Source organism: Pinus tabuliformis, chromosome J (assembly GCF_031772625.1).
Source record: "Pinus tabuliformis cultivar Carrire ecotype Pingquan chromosome J, CPIR1, whole genome shotgun sequence".
NCBI classification, from domain to species: Eukaryota; Viridiplantae; Streptophyta; class Pinopsida; order Pinales; family Pinaceae; genus Pinus; species Pinus tabuliformis.
Window position 1 is genome coordinate 1,136,562,670 of NC_142295.1, and position 26,738 is coordinate 1,136,589,407.

Genomic DNA, 26,738 nt, shown 5'->3' on the forward strand with positions numbered 1-26,738 from the left:
ACAACAGGCAACTCATTTTATATCAACCTTTTGGATTTGGCTATCAGTTCAACCTTAGGAAACACGGTTTATTTATTTATCAAAGTTAAAGGCATTCATTTGGTGTTATGTTATATTATCTCACATGTTTATTTCTATGGATTCATTTGTGGAGTAATCGTATAAGATGCTATTAGATTTCAAAGCTTGTGGATGTAATAGTAATATTAAAGCACTTCTGTCAAGGAACTGACAATAACATAGCGAATGAATGTAAATTAAAGAGGAATTCAAATATTTTCAAGAAACCTGGAGTTCATAATTACATTGATATTGCTGAAGTGAAAATAAGAACAGATTCTTACTGCCGAAATGCTTCTCTAAAATTTCTTCATAGATTGTGCAAATATTTTTAACATTAAAATTTTAAATCCATTCAGGGGATTTCAATAAGGATTTTAGGGATTTGGAAACTCTTAAACAAGTTATATTCCCTAAACCTAACCCTCAAATCCCCACATCCTTCTCCTAGAAGAGATTGTAGCGTTCTTAAAAAGCAACAAAACTCCATTTTTGACCCTCTTCTGGAAAGGGATTGTTTGGGTCACTTTATATCCATTTGTTGATTTATCCTTCATTTGTGACTCCATATATATACCGGGTATCCTCCCATCGGTGAAAGTCCGTAAATAGTAGGGAGCCTTAGCTGAGGTGACAGTGGGCTAAGTCTCCATTTGTTTCCCTTGGTCTCGCATTTGACCCTTTAGGAATCCCCTTTAGATCCTTTGCTAGTTTGAGTGGTAACAAGCCCTAACTTAGAATTTTTAGCTAGCTGTTGCAGACCTGCAATTTTAGCTTCTATTGCAGAAACCCTAGGTCACACGTGTGGCTGGAATATGGTTCGATTTGCCTCTTTCTGACTTCGCTTGGCCTTCTCTTCTCCTCTTGACAATTCGGCTTGCCAAATTGACCTTCCTTGACCCAAACTTCAACTTCTTTGAGGGATTGCAATTTTTGGCTTCATCTGCTCCAAGATGATGACCTAGTCTTCACACGTGTGGAGGAATATTAGCCCAAAACAGATTAGAAAACACTTCGCTTTTCTTCCTTCATTCTTCGCTGGGTAATAGACTTCTTTCTTGCTTAGATCAAACTTTTTTTTCTTGCTTGAATACTCTCTCCTTGAGTGAGGCCGAGTTCAACTTTATATAGCCCTCTTTGAGCCCTCAAATAGGCCGACTTCATCTTCTAGAGACACTGAATTGCTCCTTTGTCGGCCGACTTGACTATTAGCATTTGACAAGGTCTTGGAGGGTTATTTTACTTGACTCTGACTCAAATAATTTTTTCTTACAATATGTAACATGCCCAAGAAGGGTCTTCCATACATGACAATGACTCATAAGCCCTAGAAGCTCTCAATGGGAGTTTTGACCTATAAAATAAAATTCTTTGAGCATGAAACCCTGTTAGGATATTCCGACACATAGGAAATAGTTAAGTATAACTTGGTCTAGTGTAGATTTAGGTAAAGTGTGTTTCTTTACTATGTACTTTTGTAACTTACAATCTGACGGTCACGATATGTTCTAGACATGAAGTGATCCGACGGTGCATTCTCTCCTCGGCATTATGAACACTTGATCCGTGGCTTAACACCCAATTGGTCCATGATCTCTATTTAAAGAGCATGGAGGGTCATTTGTAGGGTAACTGTTCATGAGAGAAGCTTATGTAAATTCTCATTCTTTTATTAATAAATTGCTTGAAGTGAACGCATTGGCTCAGGCCATGGACTGTTTCCCTCTTTGAGGGTTTTAACCACGTCAACAATACTGGTGTATTGATCTGTGATTTGTTTGTGAGCGGTGTCTTTTGGTGTTCTGTCTGAGGAACTTACCCTATAAATTCCTACATGGTATCAGAGTTATTGAGGGCCGCATCCGTTGGTGATCCAAATCTGAAGCCGGTAGAACTGCATTCGACTGTTGTTTCGTAGATCTATTGTTACTAACTGCTTTCGGGCCGAGAGGACTGCTCTATTGTGTTAGGAGCATCTGTTGCAGTGAGGAACCCCTTTTGTTTGACACAAAAAGGCTTCCGGTAGCCCTAGCTACGTCATTTTTAAGATCTGGAGGTATACAGTTTTTATTTGCAGTTTTTAGTTATTTTCTCTCTATTTATTTTGGTTTATTTACTCTTTGTTTTTTTATTACCGGATCTATACCTTTCATTTCTGCGTATGGTCTTTGCCCCGCGACTCTGTGCGATCTGAGCAAATCAGAAACAGAAAGGAAGGATTTTGCTCATGCGTATGTTCTTTTCCGTTGCGCCTTATTGTGATCTCGGAAAATTAGAAACATTGAGGAAAATATCTAGTTTCCAGGTAAAGTTAACTTCAAGCCGTAAGGTTTGTTTTTTTTGTATGTCTGTGTTGGGTTTTGTGTTTTTTGTTTTGTAGGCAAAAAAAGAGCTTTCTCAAGTAAGCACGCACCCCAAAGCTTCAGTGACTAAAAACCCCTCCCCCCCTTCTTTTTTTCCAAAAATTACTAACCTTTTAATCTAGCTCACTTGGTCCAAAGCTACTTTATGAGAGTAGAGGTCTTGAGTTCAAGTCTTTCTTTTTGTTGAGCTAATTAGATTAAGTTTGGAAAGGAGGCGGATTTTTTTTAAATATAACATTGTCATTCATTTCCGCACATTCCCGCACTTCGTTGGCATCTTCAACAACTTTTCTTCAAAAAGCCATTATTTCTTCATCCGGAAGCCGTTTTCAAAGCCCTTTTTTTTGAATCAGCTTAATTTTCGAAATCTTTCCATTGGAACACTTAGTTTCAGCGTCTATAGCTTTAGTTTCTGTTAAAATGGAAAGTCCGTGCCAAGTTATTCTTGACGGCACCAACTACTTCCAATGGTGGTCCTACATTGTGGATTTACTTAGAAGTAAAGGTCTTTACAAAATAGCCTCAGGCCAAGAAACCAAACCGAAAGATGAAGATAAGGCAGCCAAATGGGAAAATAGGCAAGATTAAGCACGTGGGTTGATAGGGATGTCTATTTCTGCAGACCTTAGATTCCATATCGCAGAACTTGATACTCCTAATGAAGCAATGAAACAGATCACTAAAGTTTTTGGAATTAGAAATGAACTTAGAGCCCATCAACTTGAAAATGAGTTGCTTACATTGGACCCCAATAATTTTTCTCCCATTGAAGATTTTTTGTCCAAGTTCAAGACCCTTAGACTTCTCTTGTAAGGTGTTAAGGTTAAAAAAGAAGATGGTAACCTTATCTATTCCATTCTTACTAAGTTGGGACCAGCCTACTCTGTGTTTGTTGCCACCTTCCATTCTACAAGAGAAGCCTTTATTTCTCAAGGACAAGACTACAAGTCCCCTTCCTTTGATGCTTTTTGTGATTCTTTAATAAGAGAACAAGAAAAACTCTTACATCTTGGTCTTTTTAATCTTGGAAACTCTTCTAAGAAAGCCTTAGCCGCCCAGCAGCAACCAAATTCAAAGAATCCTAAGAAGCCGTATCCTAAAAAGAATGGTCCTAAACCAAACAAGGGTCCTAAGCCATTTTAGTCTCAAAATGAAAAATCATTTCAACAAAATGATAAGGCAAATAAAAACAAAGGGAAGAAGACTGATAGACATTGCCACTTTTGTAATCAAGATGGCCACTTAGAATCCAAATGCTTTAAGAAGATGGAAGCCTTGGAAGTAGCAATGAAGAAGCATAACATCTGTTTGGAGCACTCAACAACTTCAACTTCATCTTCAGGAATAACACTTTCTGCATGTGTTTGTCAAGCATCCCGGTCTGGATATGCACTAAATGTATCTTTTTCTTCTTCTCATTCTCATGAGTGGCTCATTGATTCTGGAGCTTCTTATCACATGGCCAAAAACAAAGCCATGTTTTCTTCTTTAAATGATTGTAACACCAGAAATATATATGTTGGTGATGATAGATCTCTTAGTGTTGTAGGGACTGGAACTGTTCATATAGACAATGGTCAATTCAATGATGTATTATGTGTTCCAACCTTATCCTGCAACCTTATATCTATATATCAGATAACTCATTCAGGTGAAGGTAAAATCGTTGAATTTTCACCTCACGATGTTGTAATTAAGGACCTAAGAGATCCTAGACAGATTTTAGATACTGGCATTGCTGATGATTCTACAAGGTTGTATAAGTTTAACAACTTTGGGTCATCAAATATTCCCTTGGTATTTGTTGCTCATAATGATGAAGTGAGCAAACTTTGGCATGAGCGATTTGGTCACTTAAACTATTGCTCCCTTCAGAATCTATGTAAAGAAAATATGGTGACAGGTCTTCCAATGGTATCTTGCAGAGATGGTGTTTGTTCTAGATGTGTACTCGGAAAACATCATCAGGATAGTTTTGAAAAACGTGCCTCGTGGCACGCCTCATCCTCTTTACAACTTGTGCATAGTGATTTATGTGGTCCACTTCTAGTTGTTTCATTCTCTGGCTACAAGTATTTCTTAACTTTCATTGATGATTTATCCAGACGCACTTGGTATACTTCTTAAAACTCAAGAGTGAAGTATTTAACATGTTCTTGGCCTTTAAGACCTTTGTTGAAAAACAATCTGGACATCAAATTCTTAAGCTAAGATCTGATAATGGCGGAGAATATGTTAACAACAAATTCATCAACTTTTGCACTGAGAATGGAATTCAAATGCAACATACTGTTCCATATACTCCACAACAAAATGGTGTAGCTGAGAGGAAGAATCGCACCTTAAAAGAAATGGCTAATTGTATGCTTTAATCTAAAGGACTTAATCTTAATTTTTGGGCAGAAGCAATTAACTGTGCAAATTACATAATAAATCACACTCCTACTAAGGTTTTAAAGAATATCACTCTAGAAGAAGCATGGAGTTCAATTAAACCAGATGTAAGTCACTTTTGTGTTTTTGGAAGTGAAGCATAGGCCCATATTCTAGATGAGAAACATAAAGCTTTAGAACCTAAGAGTGAAAAATGTATTTTTGTTGGATATTCTGAAGATGTAAAGTTTGCTCAAAATATATCGGCCTATGAGCCTAGTTTGGCGGATGTGCCACCTCTCTCTATCCCTTATACTTCTGAAAATATTTCTTCTTCAGATGACGACAGTGAGGATGACAATCCTCCCCCACCTTCTCAGGATCCTCTGTTAGCTCCTCAGCTTCCAAAATGGGTTCGTGCTACTCGGGATGCAACAGGTGCTCTTGCCAGTGATCCTACAGATCAGCGACGTACACGTTCTCAGTTCGATAGAGTCTCTTCTTTACTAGCTCAAGCTTTAGCTAATTATGACACTAACACCTTTGCAGAAGCTTCAGGCCATCCAGATTGGGACGCAACTATGAATGAAGAATATCGTTCATTATTGACAAATGATACATGGGATCTTGTTCCTCTTCCAAAGGGACGAAAACTTGTTAGATGCAAGTGGGTTTACAGAACCAAGTATGGCCCAGATGGAAAAGTTGATAAACATAAAGCTCGTCTTGTTGCTAAGGGTTTTTCACAAGTTGAAGGCATTGACTATACTGGAACCTTCTCCCTTGTTTCCAAAATGAACTCTATCGGCCTTTTTCTTTCCCTTGCTACCTCTTTCAAATGGGAAGTTCATCAGATGGATGTTAAATCTGCCTTCTTGCATGGAGACTTGCATGAAGAAATCTATATGGAACAACCTACTGGCTTTATACAAACAGACTCCAGCCTTGTATGTTTGCTTAAGAAATCCCTTTATGGTCTCAATCAAGCCCCTCGAGCTTTGTATGCCAAAATGGATAGCTTTCTTTTATAAATTGGCTTTTCTAGGTGTCATTCTGACAATACTGTCTAGACCAAGAAAGTGGGCAAGTCTCTTATCATTCTTGTTCTTTATGTTGATGATCTTATCCTACTGGTAGTGATCCCAACCTTATAAACCATGTGAAGTCCAGCCTTAAAAAGAAGTTTGAAATGACAGACTTAGGACACTTGCATTATTTTCTTGGTCTTCAAGTCTTGCAATCCAAGGAAGGTATTTCCCTTTCCCAGTCCAAGTATGCATGTGATATTCTACGCCATTTTCACGTGGAAGACTGTAAGCCAACCCCTTCTCCCTTTCAGTATGGAGCCAAACTTTCAGTCACTTGTACTTCCTTATTGCTCGGTTTATGCAAAACCCACATGAAAGTCATTGGAAAGCAGCGAAAAGAATACTTTGTTATGTTCGAGGTATAGTTCAATTTGGGATTCATTACAGTGCAGAAGCATCTCTTCTATAGTTTGGTTTGACTGATTCCGATTGGGCTGGTGACCCTGATGATCGGAAGTCTACTGCAAGTTATGTGTTCACTCTTGGTTCAGAAACTATTACATGGGCTTGCAAGAAACAAAGTGCCATTTCTCTTTCTTCTGTAGAAGCAGAATATTGTGGTGCCGTAGAAGCTAGTAAGGAGGCCCTGTGGCTTCGTCAGATCCTGTCAGAGTCTGGCTTTTAGCAACAACATCCGACTACACTTTGGTGTGATAATCAAAGTGCCATTCAACTATGCAAAGATCCAGTCCAACATCAGCGCAACTGATCCAAATTGGATCCATGCAAATTATCAAAATGCTATGATTGTATCAAATTAGGACAAACTTCAAAAACTTGTGAACAAAGAGCTATCAGGAAGGACCTCTAAACAGTGACAGTTTGTAGCCAGCAAGGAACGACGAGGACCTTAGTCAAAGCGCGCTGACCGAGGCCCATGGAGACCGTGCAGGACACAAACTGGCAGTTGGGAAGTCTGGATCAGAAAACGGAGGCCATTTCTAATGCGCAATTAGCGCTTGCGCTACGCTGGGCAAAACCCCTCAAGAAGGAAAAGCCCCGAGCGCTTGGTCGCATGGGAAGCCGGGAAACAGTAGGAAAAAGCGCTAAAGCAAAAGGCAGGTCCCGCACTCCAAAACCGGCGGAATATTGGAGGCATGTTGGGTGGTAAGCGGATTTGGTAGGAGAATGAGCGATTCCATACATTATACGACGTGTCTAGCGGATGAGAGAGAAAACCGCCTGTCATCGCTGGCTAACGGTCGAGCAAGTCAACCGCGTGGTAAAAGTGAACACCGTAGGATCTGTGGGTTCTAGATCTAACGACGGAGATTTCACCCGATGTATGACCGGATCTGGAGGGAGAATTAAGTGACGACACATAAAAGTCTAAAGGCCGATTTGACCGTTGAGTTGGCGATTGAATCATTACACAGCGTAACCGAAATACCGAACTGTTTGAGGAAGAGCTGGCGCAGTTCGTGAGAGAACAAGTGGTCACTTCCCTGTGAGACGTTGCGCAGTGGCGATGACGCAGAGGCATGGAACTCCAAGCGGACAACAACAGGCGATCCGAAGAGGCGGAAGAGGAAGCAGATAGTCAAAGGATGGATTGGCTTTAAGCCATGAATGAACAGACAAAGAAGAGAGAGCACTGTAAGAAAGAAAGAGACAGTGAGACCGAGAGACAGAAGAGACAAAAGCAAGAAGTAGAGAACAGAGAGCTGAGCTGACCTAAGGCAGCATCGAGCAGATAGAGCTAAGCTTGAGAGGTTCAAGCAATCCCTGAGAGGATATTTGTTGGGAACTGAGTACCAAATTGGACTCGTCCCATTAAGACCAGTGAGGTCGCGACTTGGTAAGGAAGAGTCTGTGCACTCTAGTGGCTTGGGGAATCCAAGAACCACCCTACTAAGCATCATCTGTTTCAGGCTAAGTTGCAGGAAACGCTGGGTAGGGGTCCGTTTCCGTACGGAAACGAAACGGAAACGAGTTTCCCCGTACCGTACGGCGTGGAAACGAGTTTTCGTCCGTACGGGCGCGTTTCCCGAAATGGAAACGCGCCCGTACGGACGGAAACTCGTTTCCACGCCGTACGGGCCCCGTTTCCCACAAAAAAATACTTGTTTTTTAAATTTTTTTTTTCCTAATTAGTTTTTAATTTATTTTAGGGTTTCTAATCACTTCTAGAAACCATTTCTAAAGTTATAAAAGAGCAGTGCCTCTCATTCTCTCATCACACTATTCAGCGAGGAGTTTCTCTTGGAGATTGGCAGTTGTTTCAGTAGCTGGTGTTTTGAGCATTGAGCAAAGTAGATTTCAGCAGTGGGAGAAAGAGATTTCAGCAGCAAGAGAAGGAGATTTCAGCAAGAGATTTCTGTAGCAGCAGATTTGGCTCAGCTACAGCCATATTTCTCTTCTCTTTTCTGGCATTTCCGGGTAGTTTCAACCACAGAAAATTAATTTGGGTAAGCCACATTCATTTTGTTAGGTTTTTCTTACTATTTCTTCAATTTTTCTAGGGTTTATGCAGCTAAATTGCTGAAAAACGTTTTTTATTTATAGATTTGTTTTTTAAATTTATTTTTGCAGCAGATTTGGCTCAGCTACAGCCATATTTCTCCTCTTTTCTGGCATTTTAGGGTAGATTCAGCCACAGATAATTAATTTGGGTAAGCCACATTTATTTGTTAGTTTTTTTCTTACTATTTCTTTAATTTTTCTAGGGTTTATACAGCCAAAAATATGAAAAACGTTTTTATAAATTTATTATTTACAGATTTGTTTTTTTAATTTATTTTTGCAGCAATGGCTTCCAGCCAAAGTGCAGCTGCAACTTCAAACCCTAGGGCCAACCCAAGGGCTGAATATTATCCTCTTTGGAGGCATGTGGTGAAGCTTCAAAAATGTGGAGGTGGTGGCTCATGGGAATGGCAATGCACTCTTTGCAATATTACGTACAAGGGCTCCTACCCAAGAGTGAAGGCGCATCTGTTGCATGGAGGAGGACAGGGGATTCTGGGTTGCACAAAAACAGCAGATCCGTTGGTAAGGAGGGCATATCAAAGAGAGCAAGATGAGGCGGATGGTACTAAGAGGAGGCATGATGAGCATACTCAGGCTACATCTAACATTGAGCCAAGGATTGTAGTTGAAGCAAGAAAGAGGAGAGGTGGTCTGGGTCACAGTCAAGAACATGAACAAGCAGCACCCAAACATACCAGAGGCTCAGGGGCATCCCAATCAGTTCAGGATAGCAGAATTGCTAGATTGGTGAATGTGCAAGCAAGAGAAGAAGCTGATTCCAGAGTTGCCAGGTGCATTTATGCATGTGGTATCCCATTCAATGTTGTTCGCTCTCCTTACTGGCAAGATATGTTGAGGGCAGTTAACAAAGCTCCTCAAGGGTACAAGGGGCCCAACTATGAGAAAGTCAGAACCCAGCTTCTAAAAAATGAGAAGGAACTTGTGGAGGACGTTTTAGCTCCAATTCGTTCTTCCTGGAGTAGCTCTGGGGTTACCATAGTCTCAGATGGTTGGACAGATATGAGGCGCAGACCATTGATAAATATCATTGCCACTTCCCCCAAAGGAGCAATGTTTATCAAGGCAGAAGACTGCTCAGGAGAGGTGAAAGATGCACAGTTCATTGCTGATATTATTATAAAAGCTATTGAACAAATAGGGGCTAACAGGGTGGTGCAAGTTATCACGGATAATGCACCAGTTTGCAAAGCTGCAGGTTTGATTATTGAGGGGAGGTATGACCACATATTTTGGACACCATGCATTGTCCATAATCTGAATCTGATCTTAGAGGAGATCGACAACAAAGTTTCCTGGATAAAGGAAGTCACAGGGGATGCAAGGGAGATTATCAAATTCATCACCAACCACCACCAGTCTCAGGCCATATTTCGAGAGTACTCCAAATTGGAGTTGTTAAAAGTTGCTGAGACAAGATATGCCTCAAACTTCGTGATGTTGCGCCGCCTTGTTGAGGTTAAGCATGCATTAGTTTCTATGGTGGTGAGTCAACTGTGGATTGAGTGGAGACAAGCAGATTCAGAGCGGGGATCTATGGTGCGTAGATTGTGCCTTGATGAGGATTGGTGGAGCAAGGTAGATTTCTTGCTAAAGTTCACAACCCCTGCATTTGAGCTTCTCCGGAGTGCTGACACTGACCAACCTTTCTTGGGAGAGGTATATGATGGCATGGATTCCATGGTTGAGAAAACTATGGAAATCATTTCGCAGGAGTCTCCACAACTTCTGTTTGTTGATGATCATTTTGCTGGTTTGATCAAGAAAATCATTTTTGACAGGTGGAACAATTTCAATACACCATTGCACACTTTAGCACATGCTTTGAACCCCAAATTTTATGATGAGGAGCTTATTGCTAAAAGCAATGGGAAGAGGAAGGCACCCCATAAGGATAGAGAGGTGGCTACTGGGGTGAAAAAAGCACTAATGAGAATGTTTCCTTCTCACCTACATAGGGAGGTAAAGGAGGAATTTGCCAGTTTTGCTGCAGGAATAGATGATTATGCAGATATATCAGCTTTGGAGGAGAGAAGCACCATGAATCCAGTTAGGTGGTGGATTTGTCATGGAGCAAATGGTGTACATTTGCAAAGCCTTGCCATTCGTATTCTTTCACAAGTGGCAAGCTCTTCATTAGCAGAAAGGAATTGGAGCACTTATGGTTTTATTCATTCTGTGAAGCGCAATAGGTTGGGCTCACAGAAAGCAGAGGATCTTGTTTATGTGCACTCCAACCTTCGCCTTGCATCTCGTAGGGGTCCAGAATACAACAGTGGTCCTTCTAAAGAATGGGATGTGGATGCAGAAAATCCTGATTTGGATCTCTCTCTTGCTGCCCTGAATATTGAGGAGGATTCTGGAAGTGGAATTGGTGCATCATCTTCTTCAGCACCACCATCCACTGTTGAGCATTCTGCTGCTTCTATTTTTGATGAGGATTTTTATGATGAGGATTAGTCTTTTGTGACTTGTCTCTATAGTTCTTGCAGCCTTATAGTCTTTATTGTACTTGCAGCCTCATATACTAATATAAATAAAGGCTGATTTTGGATTTTCCAGTTCCTATATTTTTATTTTCATTATGTGATGACTCATGAGTAAATGTGATCATTGTGATGTAAATTTAATCTTAATGTTAAAATGTTTAAGTAAATGTATCATTAATGCTTTATGATTGCAGTCTTGCACATATATATATTAATAATTTTTAAATGTTTTTAATATATATATATATATTATATATATATATATATATATATATATATATATATTATTATATATATTCGCGTTTCCCCGTTTCCAAAATTTGGGGAGGTCGCGTTTCGTTTCGCTTCCCCGTTTCCCCGTTTCGTGCAACTTAGGTTTCAGGAGACTCAAATTGAGCTCCTCATTGTAAAAACTCTGTTTTAAAGACACAATAAAAGAAGGCCACCACTGAAAGCTGGACCGGAGACGTAGCCCCTGGAGTATAGGGCGAATTCCTTATTAATTTGTTGTGTTCTTGCATTTGCTTACTGTGTTTCTCTTACTGGTTTCCATTTTCTAGTGTCTGTGTATTTTGCAATCTGATCGATCCGTTGCCGAAGATAACATAGACACACACCAACACATGAGTCTGTAATACCTTCATTAATTAATTAATTAATTGAGATCACTCACGAGTGATTTTCAGATCAAGTGGTATCAGAGCTCAAGGCTGTTAAGGTTAGACAAGCTTGTGTTGGATTTAACTGTGAATGCTAACTAGATCAAAGCTCAAATTAGGAGAAGGAGAGTTGGTCGAAACTAATCCTGAAATTGGGAAGACAATGTCAGAAGAAGGTTCTATGGGGCCAGACCCTCAATTCATAGATAGTTTCCTAGCCATAAAGTCCATGGTAGAGGAAATGTATAGGGACTTTAGAAAACACAAGGATGAAGATTCATTAGGCTCCAAACAAGACAAAGGAGAAGATGAGTCTCACTTCCATGACCACTCAAAAGGCAAAGGGAAAGAAGAAAGCTTTCTCACACCTCCTAATAGCCCTGAACATAAAAAGAAGGCATCTTTGATTAAACTAGATGTTAAATTTGATTTACCTATATATGATGGAGAGTTGAATGCAGAAAAGCTGGACAATTGGATTAGACAAATTGATGTTTATTGCAGAGTGCAGAGTATCGACTCAGACAAGAGCAAGATTTAGCTGGCAAGCCTACGCCGTGGAGGCATTACCTTGGTTTGGTGGGAAGGCAGGACCCAAGCTGACATGAAGAGACATGCTAAGACTATTTTTGTCTGGAGTGAATTTGTTTCTGCAATCAAAAAGTAGTTCTATTCATTGGCCTATATGCAGCAAACCATGATGAGCTGGCAAACTCTTCGACAATTGAAAGGGCAAAGTGTACAAGGATACACCCAAGAATTCCGAAAGAAAGCATTGATTCTAGGAATCTCATTAGACTCACCTGAGACTTTGTTGAAGTACATTGGTGGTCTACATAGCTACATGAGGCACACTATCCTCATGTTTAATCCTATTAGTATAGATGAGGTATCTGTTCAAGCTACTCATCTAGAGGCTAGAGGAAAGAATGGAAGTCCAGAAGTTGGGGGATCATCCCAACCCACTGCAAGCAAGAATAAGGAGAAAAGAAAACATAAATGGAAAGCAAGGAAGGCTAACACTGCACAGAAAAGCAAGCCTTCATGCACTCACTGTAAGAAGGATGGGCATGATGATGAGCATTGTTGGATTCTGCATCCGGAGCTGAGACCTAAGAAGTTCGAGGGCAAGAAGAAGAAGACTGCTGCAGTTATCCAGAAAGATTTGGGGTCAGACTCAGGAGATGAAACAATTATTGCAGCCACAAGTATAAAAGGTAAGAATTCAGAAGCATCTACTAGTAATTTTGCACAATCTACTATTGATGAAGAAAATGAGAGAAAAAGACATGAGCTTTTCCATATTCGAGTTGTTTCCAAACATCAAAAGATTGATACTTTGTTTGATAGTGGCTTACAAGTAAATTTAATTTCTGAAGCAATTGTAAAGACGCTGGGATTAGTGACTACACCTCACAAGAAACCATACCCATTAGGATGGTTAAATGATAAAGCACAACTACAAGTGACTAGACAATGCAAACTCAAGTTGTCTTTTGGGTCAACATTTGTAGATGAGGTTGAGTTAGACATAATTCCTTTGGATATATGTGGAATTGTTTTAGGAAGTCCTTACTTGTATGACAAAAAAACTATTTTCTATAGAGCTGAGAACAAGTATCTACTTGTTAAAGATGGAATCGAATACTTTGTAAGAGCTCACAAGCTCAAGAATAATTATACTGTCATAAACTCAGGGCAGATGAAACGAATGATACATTCATGCAAACAATTCTTACTGATGGTTGTAAAGGAAAAGAAACCTGATAAAACCAATGTATTTGAGGGCTGTGATGCTAAGCAACAAGTTGATTTAGAAAGAGTTGTTTTAGAGTATGATATTTTGTTTTAAGAACCTAAAGGTCTACCACCCAAAAAGGAAATAGTGCATGATATTATTTTGCAGCAAGATGCTCCATTCCCTAACATTGGAATGTATAGGTTGTCCGCTTTAGAGAATGCTGAAATCAAGAAGCAGGTGCAGGAGTTGCTCGAGAAAGGGTTCATCAGACCTAGCACATCACCATGTGGGTCACCAATCGTTTTGGTGAGAAAGAAAGATGGCTCGTGGAGAATGTGCATTGATTACCGAGCATTGAATAAGATAACAATAAAAAATCGTTATCCCCTTCCTCGCATAGATGATCTTTTGGATCAATTGAAAGAAGTTGTTTATTTTTCCAAGCTAGACTTGCATAGTGGATATCACTAGGTCAGGGTTACAGAAAAAGATGCATGGAAGACTGCTTTCAAAACAAAGCAGGGATTGTATGAGTGGCTGGTTATGCCTTTTGGCTTAACTAATGCCCTTGCTACTTTCATGAGATTAATGAATGATGTACTCAGACCTTTTCTTGATGATTTTGTTATTGTGTATCTGGATGACATACTAATATTTAACAAAACATGGGAAGAACATTTGAAGCATGTTAAGTAGACACTAGATGTTTTGAAAAGAGAAAAACTTTATGTTAAACTCCCAAAATGTGAATTTGGCAAAACATCTTTGAATTATTTAGTAAGGGGTGGTGAATTGAAGATAGATCCCTCTAAGGTGGCAGTCATTGTAAACTGGCCTAAACCCAAATCTGCTACAGAAGTTAAAAGCTTCTTAGGAGCAACACAATATTGGAGAAAGTTCATTTCTAACTTTTCCTTAGTTGCAGCTCCCTTACATGCTTTAACAGGATTGAACAAGGTGTTTCAGTGGGGAGGCAAACAGCAGAAAGCCTTCGACACCTTGAAAGAAAAGATTAGTACAACACCTGTACTAGCACTGCCTGATCTTCAAAGACCATTTGAGATCCAAACAGATGCCAGTGACTATGCCATGGGAGCAGTGTTGATACAGCACGGTAAACCCATATGTTATCATTCTGAGACATTTAATTCTGCAGTAGTTAACTATCCTACATATGATAAAGAATTGTATGCATTAGTACAGAGTGTGAAAAAGTGGAAACGTTACTTAATGGGCAAAGAGATAGTAATACATACTGATCATCAACCACTTCAATATCTACACTCCCAAACTAAGTTGCAGCAATCAAGACACTATAGATGGATGGGTTTTCTACAACAGTTTCATTTAGTCATCAGATATAAAAAGGGCATACACAATAAAGTTGTAGATATGTTATCTAGACCCATTATAAATGCATCTACTATACTTAAGCATAATTTTGTGTTACATGAGAGCTACATTGAACAATATGCTCAAGATATAGATTTCAAAGATGTATATGCAACTTTAAGTCAAGGCAAACGAGTAGAAGAATTGGATTATCATGTAAAGCACTGACTTTTATATCATTGTGGGAAGTTATGCATTTCACAAATGAAAGAGTAAAGAGAATTCGAGAAGCACACACTTCTCTAATATGAGGTCACTTTGGGGTAAGTAAAACAGTTGCACAACTGCAAAGAGTTTGTTATTGGCAAAAAATGAACGAGACAGTTTTTAGATATGTAAGAGGGTGTACTATGTGTGCCAAAAGCAAGGCCAACAATAGAAAACTAAGCTTGTACACTCCATTACCAGTTCCTTCTCACCCTTGGCAAAGTGTTTCCATGGATTTTGTTGGAGGACTACCTAAATCTAGGAAAGGTCATGATTATCTGTATGTTGTTGTGGATAGGTTCAACAAAATGTGTATTTTGATACTTTGTAATAAACAGATTACAACTGAACAAATTGCAAAACTGTTCTTTCAACATGTATGGGTTCATTTTGGATTACCCACTTCCATTGTATCTGATCGAGACACCCGATTTGTGGGGAAATTTTGGTCAAGTTTGTGGGAACTGATGGACACCAAACTGAAGAAAAGCACAACTTTTCATCCACAAACTGATGGCCAGACCGAACTAGCCAACAGGACAGTGATCTAGTTGCTCAGAGGATATTGCAGCAATCATCTTAAGCTTTGGGATGAACATTTATGTTATGTGCAACATGCTTACAACAGAGCAAAACATTATTCTACATGGAGATCTCCTTTTGAGACCTGTTTTGGTTTCACACCAAGGTCTCCTTTGGATTTTGTCTTTGGTAAAGACATCACAGTTGAGGGACACAGTGCTGTGGACAGGGCAACTAGGTTCATTGAACAGATCCAAGAGATCCACCAGGCAGTACAGGAGTAGCTGGAAAAGAGCCAAGCCAAATACAAGGCAAGGCATGATAGGCATCGAATGGAGCATAGTTTCCAAGTTGGTGACCAAGTCTGGCTATATATCAGCAAGGACAGGATGCATGGTGAAGGTAAGAAGCTAAAGCCTATCAGGTGTGGACCTTTCAAGATATTTGAGAAGATTGGTGAGAATGATTTCGCCTTGATCTACCAGCTTACATGCACATCTACTCAGTCATAAATGCAGATTGTGTGAGATTATTTCAACCTTCACTAATTGAGGATCCCGAAGCGCAGGGTCAATTGCCTTCTATTGATGACCTGCTACCTGAATATCTTAATGAATTGCAAGAAGACACAGTTCTGGACAGGAAGGTGAGGACGACGTGCAGGGGAGATGTTGAGTACCTTAGAATTGGGCTCAAGGGTTCAAAGCCAAGCAGTGCAAAGTGGATAGAGATTGGACAAGTGAGACATTTGTACCTTCACTTAGTCGATGCTTGAAAACCAACTTCTGGTGGTCCAAAAGCTTTTTCAGTGGGAAGGCCGTGATCCGAATTAGATTCCATGAAAATTATCAAAATGCTATGACTGTATCAAATCAGGACAGACTTCAAAAACTTGTGAACAAAGAGCTATAAGGAAGGACCTCTGAACAATGGCAGTTTGTAGCCAGCAAGGAATGACGAGGACCTCGGTCAAAGCACGTTGACCGAGGCCCATGGAGACCGCGCAGGACGCAAACTGGCAGTTGGGAAGTCCGGATCGGAAAACGGACGCCGTTTCTGATGCGTGATTAGCGCTTACGTTGGGCAAAACCCCTCGAGAAGGAAAAGCCCTGAGCGCTCGGTCGCATGGGAAGCCGGGAAACCGTAGGAAAAAGCGCTAAAGCAAAAGGCGGGTCCCACGCTCCAAAACCGGCGGAATATCGGAGGCATGTTGGGCGGTAAGTGGATTTGGCAGGAGAACGAGCGATTCCATACATTATACGATGCGTGTCCGGTGGATGAGAGAGAAAACCGCCTCTCATCGCGGGCTAACGGTCGAGCAAGTCAACCGCGCGATAAAAGCGAACACCGTAGGATCTATGGGCTCCAGATCTAACGACGGAGATTGCACCCGATGTATGACCAGATCTGGAGGGAGAATTAAGTGACGACACATAAAAGTCTAAAGTCCGATTTGACCGCTGAGTTGGCGGATGAATCATTACACAACGTAACCGAAATACCGAACCATTTGAGGAAGAGCTGGCGCAGTTCGTGAGAGGACAAGTGGCCACTTCCCTGTGAGACGTTACGTAGTGGCGATGACGCAGAGGCAGGGAACTCCAAGCGAATAGCAGCAGGCGATCCGAAGAGGCGGAAGAGGAAGCGAACAGTCAGAGGATGGATTGGCTTTAAGCCATGAACGAACAGAGAAAGAAGAGAGAGCACTGTAAGAAAGAAAGAGACAGCGAGACCGAGAGACAGAAGAGACAGAAATAAGAGGCAGAGAACAAAGAGCTGAGCTGACCTAAGGCAACATCGAGCAGATAGAGCTAGGCTTGAGAGGTTCAAGCAATCCCTGAGAGGATATCTGTCGGGAACTGAGTACCAAATTGGACTCATCCCATTAAGACCAGTGAGGTCGAGACTTGGTAAGGAAGAGTCTGTGCACTCTAGTGGCTTGGGGAATCCAAGAACCACCCTACTAAGCATCATCTGTTTCAGGAGACTCAAATTGAGTTCCTCATTGTAAAAACTCCATTTTAAAGACACAATAAAAGAAGGCCACCATTGAAAGTTGGATCGGAGACGTAGCCCCTGGAGGATAGGGTGAACTCCTTGTTAATTTGTTGTGTTCTTGCATTTTCGTACTGTGTTTCTCTTACTGGTTTCCATTTTCCACTGTCTGTGTATTTTGCAATCTGATCGACACCAGCACGAGTCTGTAATACCTTCGTTCATTAATTAATTAACTGAGATCACTCGAGTGATTTTCAGATCAGCAACAAACACATTGAACTACAGATGCACTTCATCAGAAAGCTCATTCATGACCATGTTCTTGAAGTGCAATATTGTTCAACAGATGATCAAGTTGCAGACATCTTTACAAAGGCTCTCACAGAGGCGAAGTTTACTAAACTTCGATTTATGGTTGGAGTTCAGGAAGTTGTCACTAAGGGGGGATAGGCTCTAGTGCCTCCTTCCTTCTCCTATTGTGTCATATTTTTACATGCTTCAATCCTATCCCAAGTTGTTCTTAAGGGGGGATGTTAGGATATTCCGACACATAGGAAATAGTTAAGTATAACTTGGTCTAGTGTAGAGTTTGGTAAAATGTGTTTTTTTACTATGTATTTTTGTAACTTACTATCCGACGGTCACGATATGTTCTAGACATGAAGTGATCCGATGGTTCATTCTCTCCTCGGTATTACCAACACTTGATCCGTGGCTTAACACCCGATTGGTCCATGATCTTTATTTAAAGAGCATGGAGGGTCATTTGTAGGGTAACCGTTCATGAGAGAAGATTATGTAAATTCTCATTCTTTTATTAATAAATTGCTTGAAGTGGCCATGTTGGCTCAGGCCGTGGACTGTTTCCCTCTTCGAGGGTTTTAACCACGTCAACAATACTGGTGTGTTGATCTGTGATCTATTTGTGAGCGTTGTCCTTTGGTGTTCTGTCTAAGGAACTTACCTTGTAAATTCCTACAAACCCATGTCTCAAATATAACAAAAATAATTTTATTTTTCTTCTTTACATCATTACATAAAATCATTATTTCATATGTCATGATGAAGAGCCTAGTTACATATTTCAACAGATGGGTGGGTCTGCCCTGGTGTTTAACCTCCCTACCCTCTGCCCTCCTGCTAGAACACGAAATAGCTCTGTGCTTTCCCTCTTCTCTGCCCACTCAAACTGCGCTTTCTTCTGTGGCCACTCAAACTGTGCCTTCTCTTCCAGCCCCACATTCAAGATAAAAGTAGGTAGGTAGCTAACTAGTGAAAGGAAGACTTAATATTTTGCATTTGAAATTTCAGTTGAAATGATTGAGCAATAAACAATTTTGGAACACATAAATGTGTTTGTTTAACTGGCTCATATCCTTTTGCACCTAGTGTTTTTCCCACACTATTTTTTTCAAATAAAAATAGAATAAGCCCAAGATAATGATATTATATTTAGTTTATCCTGAGTACTTTTAGCTTTCCAAGTAATGATTGCATTATTCCTTAATTTACATGCTGCTGGACAACCAACGGGCACTCTTGCTGCTAATATATTTTCTGAATTCATGGAATTTAAAACGCTCTTCATTTTCTTCAAATTCAGCTGAGGGAACATAAGTGCTATGTTTACATCTAAATTGGCAGTGCTTGCAACAGTGGCAGGTGCTGTCTGTTGGCCTTTCCTTTGTTCAGAATCCATTTTTTCTGTCTTCCATCCAAGTCACTTGTCCAAGAATATCTTGCACAATATAGCAGCATTTGTAGATGGAGTTAGTATGATGAAACCAGATATTTTTCTCTCAACTGTCTTTCAATTTCACAATAATTTCAACATATACCACTTTCAGATGGTGCTCTACATAAAATATATTTAAAGACTTCCACCTAAATATGTAAAGATTTAGTTGAAATAGACATATTTCAGCCTGTAGATAAGCCGCAAATCCTAACTGGAAATGTGAACTTCCAAATATTTGGTCTTTCTTAACATGGGGGAATATTGCAGTTTCTTAGAGTCCTTTTCTTCTTCTTTAATTTATTTTTTGTTATGTATTAAATTTTAATACATTTAGAATGATGCATCCTAATTATATCAGTTGTATTAAAGTTCAGCGAATGCCTCAGGGATGGTAGGAAATGGATAATATTACCTTTTAGGGAGTATATGAAAGTGTCTAAGAACTTTTATCCACTGAGTTAGATGCATAATCTATAATGTTAATTATGTCAGTTGTGAGATGGTTTTGTAAGAATTTTCTTTTATATTCAGTATACACTTACATGTAGAGTCTGGACTACAGTATATAAAAGGGTAGTGATCCCTTAATTTATGCATTGAGGTGTTTGAGATTTTCATTTTTTACACAGGCAATTTCAATAATGGCAAAGCCAGGGTTTGCTGAATTGATCGACTTCAATCCAATTCAAGCAACTGATGTGCAGTTACCTTCTGGTGGAACATTTGTCATTGCAAACTCTCTTGCTGAATCACAGAAAGCAGTGACTGCAGCAACAAACTACAATAACAGAGTTGTAGAATGCCGTTTGGCTGCTGTAAGTTATAAACTAGAAAGAAGTACATGCATTTATATATTTAAATGCTCTAACAATTTTATTATATTCTGCTTTTTTTATATCTTTATGTATTGTGTCCTGATGTTGTATTTCGAGTCATTTTGTTATGCGGGTGTGTTTCTTTGGCGAAAGATTAGGGTTTGACATAGTTCTTGTTGCATTATCATCCTTTCTTAGCTATACGGATAGTAATGCTCTTATGCATGTCTTTATTTGCTTTCCATGATTCAATTTTAGCGGAGAAATATATATATATATATGTAGATGTCCTCTGGAAATATATGTTTTCTACACATATTTTCTTTCTGCTTGTTTCCCCTGTTTTCTATCTTCTAAGTTCTTTCTGGTCTCCTGTTTTTATATCCATTAATGATCATCTTGCTGTGCTTTTGCTGTTGAGCATTAAATTCTTGGACATACATTAATGAAATTCCCATTTGGTTATCACAGAGCACAAATTAAATTACTATCATATTTATTCATTGGCTACCCATAACAGACTGAAACACTTTGAAACTTGGCTGCTGACCCATGTTACACATGGATGCATTCCCTGTTTTTCCAGCTGTCTCGGGGACTTGGCAGAGGCTGGAATGTTGCGAATTGTTGCCAGGGATTCCCCTCACTACTCGCTATGGTAGATAGGCATACCCAATATGGTTGAAGGAACTCATCACCATACTGTGGATGCTAAAATGTCCTTGATCCTGTGCCTTTTTTGTTTGCTAGGTTATGTGAGTCCTAAGATGACTGACACGCCTAACCTGTGGCTTGAGTAGCCGCGATCCAGGGGCATCTAAGTTGTCAAAATTGTAGAAATTTTATATTCCTCTAGTCGTTTCCAGTTCAGTTTACTTGCATATGGTTTAATGCCTGCAGCACAACACAAGCATGGCTGATAAATAAACTTCATATGCATTAAAAACAAAACATTGCTAGGCTACATCAACATTTTAACTATTCAGCTGATAGAAAATTTTAAAAAGCATTCACACATAAAATCATAAATGAGACACTTTTTTTTTGGTCAACTTTGACCCTGCAGAAACACAAGGGAAAAACCAGTGTGAAGGAGATTTTATTTTTTTGCTTTTCTCAGAGAAATTTGTACAGCATTAAATACAAACTTAGAGTTACTTATCTCTCCCTGCATTGTCTCAATTTCTGGGCCATTGTTTGACATGGACTGCTCAGAAATTCCTGCCACTGACAACACTTGAAACCCATGAAAATTGAGCCACATTTCCAGCAATCTCTGCTTGGAAATATGTGCCACTGACAGCCTCCTTCTTCAGGAAAAATCATGATGTCATGCTGTCTTTTTCCTTGTAATGCGTGCAGGTTTCCTCTCTAAAATTTTAGGCCTGTTCTCCTCATATTTCAGCCTGACACAGGCTCAAAACAATCACTGGAATCTCCTTGAAAACAGTGCTGAATTCTGCCCTCACTATCTCAAATTTTGGGCCGGATAAATAGCCTTCTCAGCCTCGATTTTTGTGCTGGTATCTCTGCACGCTAATTCTGGGAATGTGTGCCTCCTTTCCAGCCTGAAATCTCGGCCCTGTCTTGAAGCTGGAGGTAGATCTGTTTCTCCTCAGCAAAATAGCTCTCACAGCCTTTGTCTCTCCTCCTCCTTGAAGCTCTCTCAGCCTCCTTGAAGCTCTCACCGCCTCCTTTTCTCCTTGAAGCTCTTTCAGCCTCCTTGAAGCTCTCACAACCTCCTTGCTTCTCTTCTCCAACAAATGCTCATGAAGAATGAGTAACCTCTCATGCCTTTTTCCTTTTTTAGTTCTCATTAAGATGAGAGAACCCTAGCCCTTTTGATTAAGGGCTGAGATTAGATCTCAGTCCTCTAGATCAATAATGGAGATCTTTTCCTCACTTCACCCCTTTTTTCATGTGTCCCCGCTCATTAATGAGTCTCCCTAGTCACTTTATAACTTTAAGTTGTACCTTGTATGTTTTCTCATAAAATCACTTTAAAAACATAAAATGAATTTAATATTTAAGGTACCGGGCACTTTTTCTCATAAAGTCAGTTTATAAACATACAGTGACTTTAATAATATAAAGTACATAATATTAAAGTACCTCATAAAGTGACTTTAATAACTCGTAAAGTCACCTCACATGATTTTAACTACTGATAAAGTCATTTACTAAAATGGTGTTTACTGTGTTTTCCTAGGCAAATTGGCTAAAGCACTAGGAAACACATCCTTGGTGCCCTTTTTCTCAACACTACCTCTTACCGAGGAAGCTGTTTCTCACCACTGCCATCTTATATCTGAAGTGGATATGGTTACCTCTTGGTACCATGTTGTCATCCATTGCACATGCCACATAACCGCCCAACCTCTCTGGTGGTCTGCTCTCCCTCACTGACTCATGTGCTTCCTCCAAGGTATCATGAAGCCGTCTTGGCTTCCTCTTCCCTGAAGTAGCCTCCTGAACTAGAGTGGGAATGTCATCTCCTGGAACCTGTGATCCTGATGGAGATATCCCTGTGGCTTGTAGTGAACTTGTGAACGGTGTATCTATCACCCCATAAGTCAGTGATCCTCTCGATCCCTCTACACCTCCTGAAGATCCTAAAACCTGTAGAGTGCTCCCCTGCTTAGGAGCCTGCTGCTCTACATGATCATCCTCCCATGACCTCCTCACGGTCCTTGTAGGCTGAAACATGAACCTGTAAAGTCTCCATCTCAAACACGAATCACTCTAGCAGATGCTATGCTAAATCCCCTGGGATACATAAGCACTTGTCCTTCCTGGAACACCACTACATATCCCCTGTCCTTAATACTTGAAAAGTTGAAACTGAAATCAGACCCCTCATCAACGCTGGAACATATAGGACCTCCGTCACTTTCAAAGGTGTCAATGACTCCTTTTGAAAGGATATAGTCCCCACACCTGCCGCTCTGTGTTAATTTTTCTTAGGGCTATATTGTTCTTTGCTCTAGATAATTGCATTTCTTAATTTGCATATTAAATTCACCCCACAACATCATATCATTATTCAGATTTACAACATTATTCCGCAACATATGCAACTATATAGAAAGAACAATATCATCAATGCAGTGAAACATAAAAGAAAAATAGAAGAAAAACATTCACACATTGAGACACTAGGATTGGCCCGAGACCAAGGCAAAACCCACTACAGGGAAACCCTTTCAAATTCTTCTTCTTATTAGATTTTCATTGAATGTTTCAGCAGAGAGTACAATAATCCAATTTCAACAATAAGTCAAAGTCAATGGTCAAATCAGCCTTCCAAGAGCTTCAACAATGAATGTAATCACACTACGAATTCTTGCAATCATATGCGAATTCTTGTAACCACACGCGATTTCCTGTAATAGCAAATTCCTGCAATCATACGCGATTCCTGTAACCACACGCGAATTCCTATAATAGAAAATTCCTGCAATCATACGCGAATTCTTGTAACCACATGTGAATTCCTGTAATAGCAAATTCCTGCAATCATATACAAATTCCTGTAACCACACACGAATACCTGTAATAGTAAATCCATGCAATCATACGCGAATTCCTGTAACCATACGCAAATTCTTGTAATAGAAAATTCATGCAATCATACACAAATTCCTGTAACCACATACGAATTCCTGTAATAGCAAATTCTTGCAATCATACGCGAATTCCTGTAATAGAAAATTCTTGCAATCGTACGCGAATTCCTGTACCACACGCGAATTCTTGTAATAGCAATTCCCGCAATCATACGCGAATTCTTGTAACCACATGTGAATTCTTGTAATAGCAAATTCCTGCAATCATAAATGAATTCCTATAACCACATGCGAATTCCTTTAATACCACGCGAACTCTTGTAATAGCACATGAATTCCTGTAATTTGTACGAACCAATAAAGAGAAGTTGTCTGGTGGTAATTGTCGAAATGAGGTTGAGGTCACTTGTATTTATAGGCTTCCAAGGGTGTCCAATTTGCTTTAGGGCTGACTTGATCAAATGTGCACATGTGGGATTTAATTCAAAAATACACTTTCGCTTCTCCAAATTGAGTGCTTCAATAGCCGAAATTGGTCCTCTCGAAAAGAGGAATCTAGTCCCATGGTTGGGATTTGTCACTGAGCTGCCAATTAACATTCCCTCTTAGCTAGGGAGAAATTCCAACTGCATCATGTAATAATCACATGAATCCTAACATCATATCATGTCCCATCTCAAATATCTCATGATCAAATGTCATAACTGCTAATCTCTAGTCATGTCTGCTTATCTCTTGATTGTCTCTACTCATATGTTGAACATTCTCGAATCTAAAAGAAAAAGAATTTGATATCAGAGGGGAGCCTAAGCTACCACCCTCTATCCATCGGGGAGCCACTCCTACCACCCGAAATTACTGTTGGCCCCGCCCAATGCTACTACTCGGGAAAAATCAAAGAGTATATCATCAGGGAGCGTGCTCAACCTGGAACCACATCGGGGAGCACATCTCAACCGTTGTTTTAAGAAACGGCCGTTTCGAAACCGAAACGGCCGGGTTGATCCGAGCCAATACCTTTTTCTATGACTCGGCCTTTGGAACGGTTCCACTGGCCGAGTCAGCCATGACTCCGCTGAGTCATTGAATGACTCGGCCGAGTCAGCCAATGACTCAGCGGAGTCATCGCTGACTCGGCCAACTCGGCCGTTTCCGTTATGACTCGGCCGAGTCACAAAAAAACGCCCAGCATCACGTCAAACCGCGATTTAATAAAAATTTAATGGATTTTTAAATTGTTTTTTGGTTGGTTTGGACTCCAAGCAGTTATAAATTTTCATGGTAATGTTAAATTCTTAAAGTAAAAGTGACATTCTCCTTAATCTTCATTTTCATCCTTTTACTTAAATTTTTAACATTACCATGAAATGACTCAGGATGTTTGAGAGTGGTTTCGGCCTCATTGGATTTCATATGGAGAAAGTAGAATTTTAGATTTCATTCAAAATCCAGCAGACTTATCAGTTTTTCAGGGTTTCAGGATTGGAGGATTGCAATGTTTCCATTGAATTTTGTCATGTATTAGGGTATGGATTCTGGAACTCGTATTTAATCAAGAGCACCAATCCATCTATGTACCTTGATGTTAGTGACATTGGTTGTCGAACTCCTCTGGGATTCGCTCCCAAACCAAGAGCTTCTCAAAATGTCGCTCCCGCTCCCGTTTTCGCTCTCGCTCCCCACTTTCGCTCCTGCTCCCAAGTAACACTGAGCCAGATGATGTTGGCAACTCTAGCAGTAGCCAGTAGTACTGGTCACAGAGTTTTGTTGTAGAGGCCATTTATAGCCTCCTTGGTTATGTGTTTTTGTTTTGATCTCTATATCATCATCGTGTATGTATTGGACAATGTACTGGGTGCCATTTTGATATAATGGATATATTCATGAGCCTACTTTGATCATATGTTGTCTTCTATCTATATTCTAATGCTGTGTGTTTGGAAACATGAATGAAAATCTTTAAAATTATGTGTTTTTATAAAAAATAAATATTTAATGTATTTTTTACAAGGACCGAGTCATTGAAATCGAGCCGGCCGAGTCGATACTGGGTCGGAGTCGGAGTCAACCCTCGGCCGAGTCGGAGTCGGAGTTGGAGTTTTAAAACATTGATCTCAACTCGTAAACCAATGACAATGAGGAAGATCCTACTGGACACGCTCACCTCATGTCTGTGATAGTGGGGAAGGTCCTATGCGATCGTTTTGCTACTTTCCTTGTGTCTGTATGAACTGCAGGGGTCGGTGGTCTGTGTGGATGACTGTTTCCTTCCCCGTAATGTAATGCTTCCATTGTCGGTAGGCCTACACAATGGAATACATCTCTTTGTCATAGGTGGGATACTTTTAGACTGTATTTGAAAGTGTCTCACTGTGATATGCCACCAGATGGCCTTGCTCGGTAAGATTTGCACCAATAGCATAGTTGAAGGCATCTGTCTCAATTTCAAATGGTTGCTGCAGGTTTGGTAATGTGCACTGGTGCAGAACAAAGGCGATGTTTCAACTTGGCAAACGCCTTTTGTTGGGATTCAGATCAAAAGAACTTTGCTTTTGTTCCGCCCTTGGTGAGTTGATTCAAAGGCCAAGTGATATGAGAGAATCACAACACGAACCTGTGATAGAAATTGACAAGACCCAGAATGCTGTGGAGCTCTATTAGAGTGGTTGGGGCTGACCAATTCCGAATAACTTGTATCTTGGCTGGGTCCACATGCACACCATACTCATCAATGATGTACCCTAGATATTGAACCTGGGTCATACCAAAAGTGTATTTCTCCAAATTGGCACACAATTTGTGTTGTCACAGGGTTTGGAGGACCTATCGAATATGGTGTAGGTGACCTTCCCAACTTTAGTTGAAGATCAGGATGTCGTCTAAATACACTACCACGAATAAGTTGGTGAAGGGTTGCAAGATGTCGTCCATCCATCAACCTCATGAAGGTTGTGGGGGCATTCGTTAACCTGAAAGGCATGACCAACCATTCGAAAATACCCTCCTTGGATTTGAAGGTAGTCTTCCACACGTCAGAGGGTACGATTGGTACCTAGTGATAACCGAACTTCAAGTCAATCTTGTTTGAATATTTGGCCCCCTTGATCTGGTCTAGAAGGTTATCAATCCATGGGATTGGATACCTATTCCTAACAATGTTCCTATTCAGTGATCGATAGTGAATACAAAGCCTCTAGGTTCTGTCCTTCTGCACCAACATGACAGGGCTCCCACAGGGTGAGG

General features: G+C 40.1%; 1 protein-coding gene across 1 annotated transcript in view; it reads left to right on the forward strand.

The window, feature by feature from the left end:
* The window catches only part of GALK (Mevalonate/galactokinase family protein), a 359,582-nt gene that overhangs the window by 92,808 nt on the left and 240,036 nt on the right, over window positions 1-26,738 (forward strand). Inside the window, exon 7 of the mRNA XM_089379121.1 lies at window positions 19,744-19,929. Coding sequence (XP_089235247.1) covers window positions 19,744-19,929 — 186 coding nt within the window. The remainder of the gene's footprint in view (window positions 1-19,743; window positions 19,930-26,738) is intronic.